General features: G+C 38.1%; 1 protein-coding gene across 5 annotated transcripts in view; it reads right to left on the minus strand.

The window, feature by feature from the left end:
* The window catches only part of LOC107724784 (chromodomain-helicase-DNA-binding protein 4-like), a 27305-nt gene that overhangs the window by 7433 nt on the left and 12680 nt on the right, over window positions 1-7192 (minus strand). For 3 of the 5 annotated variants that reach the window (XM_016533819.1, XM_016533816.1, XM_016533820.1), the window contains exons 16-32: window positions 5930-6130; window positions 5594-5731; window positions 4871-4992; window positions 4592-4765; window positions 4245-4386; window positions 3980-4111; window positions 3781-3898; window positions 3563-3687; window positions 3355-3447; window positions 3082-3223; window positions 2128-2297; window positions 1848-2037; window positions 1066-1152; window positions 882-973; window positions 666-799; window positions 448-592; window positions 188-344 (exon numbers count right to left, since the gene is read on the minus strand). In XM_016533819.1, coding sequence (XP_016389305.1) covers window positions 188-344; window positions 448-592; window positions 666-799; window positions 882-973; window positions 1066-1152; window positions 1848-2037; window positions 2128-2297; window positions 3082-3223; window positions 3355-3447; window positions 3563-3687; window positions 3781-3898; window positions 3980-4111; window positions 4245-4386; window positions 4592-4765; window positions 4871-4992; window positions 5594-5731; window positions 5930-6130 — 2362 coding nt within the window. Of the gene's footprint in view, window positions 1-187; window positions 345-447; window positions 593-665; window positions 800-881; window positions 974-1065; window positions 1153-1847; window positions 2038-2127; window positions 2298-3081; window positions 3224-3354; window positions 3448-3562; window positions 3688-3780; window positions 3899-3979; window positions 4112-4244; window positions 4387-4591; window positions 4766-4870; window positions 4993-5593; window positions 5732-5929; window positions 6131-7062; window positions 7169-7192 lie in introns of all 5 variants that reach the window. The other 2 variants (XM_016533817.1, XM_016533821.1) reach the window with 2 other exon arrangements.

Below are 7192 nucleotides of genomic sequence, written 5' to 3' on the forward strand. Positions count from 1 at the left end.
TAAACTTTAATTAAAACTGAAACTAAAACTATATAAAAATGTGTTCACAAAATAAAAACTAAACTAAAACTAACAACAATATTAATGAAACTAATAAAAACTAAACTGAATTGTATTGCAAATTTGAAAACGATATTAAAATAAAACTAATTTAAAAATTCAAAACTATAATAACCTTGGTGTGTACCTGGTGTTGGTGTGTTGGGCTGGGTATCTGCAGGCGTTCCAGTAGAGGGCGTTTTTGGATCTTCTCCTGCTGCGATGGCTGCCGCTCTTTTGCTTTCCTCCAGTTCTTTCATCCAGGGCATTGACCATTGACCATTGACATGCTCAAACTCCTGCACCTGTAAGAATTTAAAACAGTCAAACATATAACAACACCACTGACATTCACCAATAGCTCACTCCTAACCACTAAAACACTAGCAAGCATAACCTCACACACACCTTCTTGCGGATCAGTGACATTACACCTATACGCGTGAGAACATGTTGTCGTGACAGTCCTTCCCGTGGAACGCCATCAGCAAATGTTTCTGCCCCATCTGCACCTGGCTCACATAGGTGACGCATAAAGAGGGACACATATGCCCTGAGACAGAGAGAGAGAGTCCTCAAGTAAATGAGGTAAAAACAAGAACTCCTCTAAGGACAGTCCGACTTACTTGAACTCCTTCTCTGATTTGCCTCGCAGGTCTCTAACAAGCCACTGGGTGGTGAAGGCATCCTGGGGAGGCATCCCATAACGCATCACTGCATTCAGGAAAGCCTTCCTTTGTCGAGCATTGAAGCCCAAAACCTAATGAGGAGAGAGAGGTTAACTATCACCGAGTATGTGAAGGGGATAGCTGAAACAAGCTGAAGGTTAACTGAAGTTGAACCTCAATGTTTCCTCCCACTCTGGCCAGTAGGGGGGGCAGTGGTTTATCTTTATCATTCCTCAAGCCCTTGCGACTTGGTCTTCGGGAGTTAGCTAAAAACAGAAAAAAAGAGGATCATGTAAATACAAATATATAATAACTGCTTATTCAGATGGTTTAAGGATGGTTTAGCTTTGTTCCTCACCTTCAGACCGCTCATCAAAGTCCTCATCACCCTCCTCTGAAGCCACAGAGTAATCGGATTGGTTATCAGACTGATCATCCTGCCAGTCTGGGAACACAAATGAGTGAGGCAATATATTACTGAGCTCTTGAGTTCTCTTGGCAAGAAAATATTTAATTTAAGGGGACAATACAACAAGGATTCATGAGAACACCTAAAACAAAAGGGTCAAACTTTTGGACACACTGGACTGAATTTGTTTCTCATAATCTTAAAAACCTTTTAATCTAAAAACATATGTCTAAATGCTATGATTTCTTCTTCTTCTTATATTTTATTCATATACAGTGTCTAACTTATTATTAAATTCAAATTTAATTTAATTAAATAAATTAAACTGAATAAATATATATTTTTTAAATTACTATATTTTTGGCATATAAAAGTTTTGCTTTGATTAACATTTTCTAGTACATAATATACAACATAATTCCCATGTTTCTGTTTAGTTTTATAGAAGTTAATAATAAAGAATGTTTAGGTGTGTCCAAACTTTTGACTGGTAATGTACATCTAAACAACCACCACCATAAATTAAATTATTAATAGATTGTAAATGTAATAACTTATAAATATAAATGCATTATTTTAAACAAAAAACATTAATTTCCGATGAAAATATGTACAGACATAACACAACAACAGACCTGAGATCACACCACAAAGTGTGTCTTCATCCATAACAACATCCACAAACGTACAGGGAAAGAGTAGTAAAAAAAGAGATAAAAGTGCGTCTGTACCCCGTCTACTACCTCTGTCCTCCTGTGAGCAGTCGTTGTAGTTTACGGGTTTGCGTGGCCGTTTGCCTTTGCCCAGGTGACGAGCGAGATCTTCCTGCTGCTGCTCATAATGATGGCGCAACAGTTTCTCCCAGTAATCAGGATCTACACTCTCTTCCTGCTTAATGATCTCTCTATCCACATCCTCCTCCTGACAGAGACACACCATATGATATACATATACAGTGCATTCATAAGACACAAACAAACCACACACAGTCACAATCCCACACAAACTCACCTCCTCTTCCTCATCTTTGACCACATACTGGGCCACTTTAAAAGAGCTGAGGTATTCATTCATACTTTGCAGCTCTGTGTCCTCTGTTGCATCTTGGTTTCGATCCAACAACCGATCAATCGCCTTGTCATCATAGTGGATCACACTGCTGTCTTCCTCCTTATTGTCACCTGGAGGGCAGATTTCTTTGATTTAGAATTGATTTTAGTTTTTACTTTGTCCCTTTCATCTATTGTGCAGATTTTTTTCCATTAATTTCTGTATTAACGTATTCACCTTATTTATTTTCTGTATTGTCTAGTACTAGAAGTTCTTCATATGCATTGGCAGTAATCTGTATTTTAATCATGTTTATAAAGCTTTCCTGACTCTAATTTTGAGGGAGAGAGACAAAGAGAGATGGTAGATAAAAATACAACATAAGACTCATTTAAAGAGAGCGAGGCCAGTGGGCAGGTGATAGCCCAGGCCTCAGGAATAAGATTTTTTTCTTTTTTTGGTCACAGTCAGGTCAGTATGTCAGATTTGTACTTTTTTTTTTTATACTTTACTACATTTTCTCTGGGCCACCATGAAAAACATTTTTTAGCAATATATTTCAAAAGCCAGAAAACAAAACAAAAAACCCTACTGCAGCATCAGAACAAAACTCGGCTTATTAACATCAGTGCTCAGCAAGGTCATGTGTAGTTTACAGCTCTAAATAATCTTCAACTGAAAGCAGAACTTCACATCTGCACCACAGCAGCTTATGTTTGAAGCCTTTTCCGTAGTTTATGCGATAGTGGCTGATACACAAAACACATCACATACAAACCCTTAACTAAAAGCTGTACATGTGTTACAAAGTTGTACTGCATTTAAATGTCATTATTATTCTCTCAAATGTTTTATTTTCTGATCTCAAATAAATATTATGTTCAGAAGATGAAGCATTCCCTGAAACAGTATTACCTTCTCCAAGCTCGACTTTGAAAAGCTGTTCTGTGCCAAACTTCAAGATGTCATCCAATTCTTGTTTGGACATGGATCCAGCCTTGGAGCCCAGACCAGGCCGCACCACCAGGTGAGTCAACATCATCTTCTTCTTTGCCACCTGAGACACAAGGGTCATGAGATGATTTTTGCAAGTGCTAGTGTTTGATTGTTTTTTTTAACTGTTTTTTCAACATAGTTTTGCATTTGCCTGGGTTGTAAATAGTTTTAAACTACTGTTTTCTATCTCACCTGTGTAATTCTCTCCTCCACGGATGCTTTAGTGACAAATCGATAGATCATCACCTTCTTATTCTGACCAATACGATGAGCCCTGCTAAATGCCTGAGAAAGACAACAGGAGAGAAACAGCATCAGATAGAGTTCACCCACACAGACTCTCTCACAGAGATGCAGGTGTTTGACAGTTTTAGCATCAGGTATTTTACGTCGCCTCTACCTGGATGTCGTTGTGTGGGTTCCAGTCAGAGTCGTAGATGATGACAGTGTCAGCGGTTGCCAAATTGATGCCCAAACCCCCTGCTCTGGTGGACAAAAGGAAAACAAACTGAGGAGCACCAGGAGCTGCAGTGAGAAGAAAGAGAAGGATTTTGTCAAAACAAAACATCCATTATGATGCTGCTATTTCATGGAAATGGGTGACATTCTTCCCCTCACCATTGAATCTATCGATGGCCTCCTGCCTCATCCCTCCAGTCACTCCTCCATCTATCCTTTCATACTTGTACCCATCATTCTCCAGAAAGTCTTCCAGCAAATCCAACATCTTTGTCATCTACATCCATACACAATGTTTAAGTCTACTTGAGTATATAGATAAGTATATCTGTATTCTGTGTATGGTATTTGTGTATACCTGTGAGAATATAAGCACTCTATGTCCACCCTCCTTTAGTTTTTTCAGCATCTTACACAGAAGCATCAGTTTCCCAGAAGCCTTTGTCAGGGCACTGCCATCATACATGCCATTGGGAATTTTAGGGGCTTCCTGCGAAATCAGACCCATAACAATCAGTTGAAAGTACTGCTGTTATTCATTCAAAACCTAAGAACTGTAAGTTCCCCCATTTCTACTGTAAAATGGTACTGTCCTATTTGAAAGTGAGTGAGTGGAAGCTCACATTAGCAGCTGTTGGGAAGAGGTAGGGGTGGTTACAGCACTTCTTTAGGTCCATAACCACATTGAGCAGAGACACCTGGTTTCCTCCTCCACGAGTGTTCAGAGCTTCAAAGTTGCGTGTCAAGATGTACTTGTAGTATTTCCTGTTCCAGAAAAACAGAACAGGCCCATACAACTGTAATTCATACATACACACTCGGAATAATCAGAATCATCAATCTGTCAATCATACAGTTAAAAGAATCATGCTGTAAATAACATAGAGGGTGTCCAGCAGGTGGCACAAATGAGGGATGCATGTACTGAATATTTAGCAGAACACTGACAAACACTGAACATGTTTCATACTTTTGCATGGGGCTGAGTTCCACTCGCACAATGAGTTCAGTTTTTGAGGGCATGTGTTTGAAGACATCAGCTTTGAGTCTTCTGAGCATGTGTGGACCCAACATGTCGTGCAGTTTCTTAATTTGGTCCTCTTTAGCTATGTCAGCAAATTCTTCCAGGAAACCTTCCAGATTACTGAAACACACACATTTAGTACTGAACAACAGCAAAAAAAAAAAAAAAACTGAGGGCACACAAACATCCTCATCGCATTCACCTATCAAGAACACACACACTTACTTGAATCTCTCGGGCGTGAGGAAGTTGAGCAGATGGAAGAGCTCCTCCAGGTTGTTCTGTAAAGGTGTGCCTGTCAACAGCAGCTTATGCTGAAGAGGGTAGTTATTCAACACACGAAAGAACTGAGAGAGATAAAACAAGAGAGAGATTGTGTTAGTTTTATGTCAAATACTAGTTTATCATAATATTAAAGGAATAGATCTCTCAGAAATCAAACTTCTGTCATCATCTATTCATTTTCATGTTGCTCCAAATCTGTATGACTTTCTCCATAAAGGATGCAAAAGCACCATAAAAGTACTCCACAAGCTCTGCACTATTTTTCAAATCTTCTGAATTCATTCGATAGCTTTATGTGTGGAAAAAAGCTAAATGTAAATAAGTTATAACCTCTAGTGGGGCAGATAATGGCTGATATCGGATCATTTGAGTGAGTGAGCTGAACTAAAGAACCAAATCAGTCAGATTTGTGAATGAATCATGCAAACTGGTTCAGAGAAAAAAACAGGATCAGTCAGAATGAATGAATGAATTATTTAGACAACATTTGGAATGAAACAACAACCACTTCATTCATCAATATTTCTTATTTTGTGTCTTACGAAATAAAGTCATACAGGTTTGGAACAACAGGAGGGTGATGACAGATGATGACAGAATTTTGATTTATGGATGAACAAGTAGATATTTTGGTGTGTCACTCATCTGACACATGGAGCTTACCTTTGATTGGTTATTTTTCAGTCTATGGGCTTCGTCTACTACAAGACAAGCCCAGTCGATGGAGCCCAGGATGGCTTGATCGATTGTGATCAGCTCATAAGAGGTCAAAAGCACATGGAACTTCACAGAAGCCTCTTTCTGCACAGATGAAGAGGGATTCAGGAACCACACACCGTAAACAGGTAAAGACAAACAAGCATATCATCAAACCACAAAGCAGATGTGGCAGTAATTTACATAAACCTATGTTTAGCAATATAGTTACTAGTTCCCTCTGATTATAAGCTACTGTATCAACTCTACCCGTCCAAACCTCCTTTCCTCTGGGTTTCATACCTTCATTTTGGAGGCCTTCTTCCCACCGCGGATGGCGTTGTCCTCAAAGGAGAATTCATTTTCTCGTATGACAGCTCGACTGTCTTTATCACCCACATAAGTGACCACATATATGTCTGGGGCCCACATCTCAAACTCCCTCTCCCAGTTAATGATGGTGGACAGAGGGGCACTGACCAGGAACGGCCCCTTCGAATGACCCTTAGAGAGACCATTACCAAATGTACTGTATTATAATCTTCAATGCCACATTATAAACAATAGCTTTTATGATGAACATGTCTTCCTAGAGACCATTTATTACTGTAAAATCAATTAATCAAACTAAAATAAGACAAGAGAATGGAATTACACACTCCCGTTCAAAAGTTTGAGGTCAGTAAGATTTTTTTGTTAGAAAGAATTTAATACTTTTATTCAGCAACGATCCATTAAATTGATCAAAAGTCACAGAAAAAAACTTTAAATTATTACAAAAGATTTCTACTGTAAATAAATGCTGTACTTTTGAATTTACTATTCATCAAATAATCCTTGCAGCACAACTATTTTTAGCACTGATAATAATAAAAACTGTTTCATGATCACCAAATCAGCATATCACAATGATTGTTGAAGAATCATGAAACAGTGAAGACTTCAAGTAATGGCTGCTGAAAATTTTAACTTGTATTTTAAATAATAGTTTTTACTTTATTTTTTATCATACAAATGCAGACTTGATGAGTACAAAAGACTTATTAAAAAAATCTTACTGACCCAAAACTTTTGAGTGGTAGTGCACTTACAAAATGTACACAAGACATTTGTTGTACCCAGGAGTAAAACTAAACGTCATGAACTCTCCTTTATTCCCCGTGCTCTAAAATTGTTGTATGGATAACTTACAGGTCCTTGATTAGGATGTCTTTTCTGTGAATCTGTGTTAGTTGTATATATATATATATATATATTTTTTTTTTTTTAATGCTTGTATATCAGCTATCTTTTATTCGTTTTATATTAAGTAATGATTGTCTTGGAGTATGTGTATGTTTGACACATTTCAGGGTTTTGTGCTGCAATATCCTGTCATGTCAAACTTTAAATAAAACTAACTAACTAACTAACTAAAATATTTTTTAGAAACACACCTCTTTGTAGAGCGAGTAGAGGAAGACAGCAGTCTGAACTGTCTTTCCGAGACCCATCTCGTCAGCCAGGATGGTGTCTGTGCCCTGAGCCCAAGAAAAACGCAACCAGTTCAGTCCCTCAAGCTGGTAT

This window comes from Sinocyclocheilus rhinocerous, unplaced genomic scaffold (genome assembly GCF_001515625.1).
Source record: "Sinocyclocheilus rhinocerous isolate Xijiao unplaced genomic scaffold, SAMN03320098_v1.1 scaffold1717, whole genome shotgun sequence".
Lineage (NCBI taxonomy): Eukaryota > Metazoa > Chordata > Actinopteri > Cypriniformes > Cyprinidae > Sinocyclocheilus > Sinocyclocheilus rhinocerous.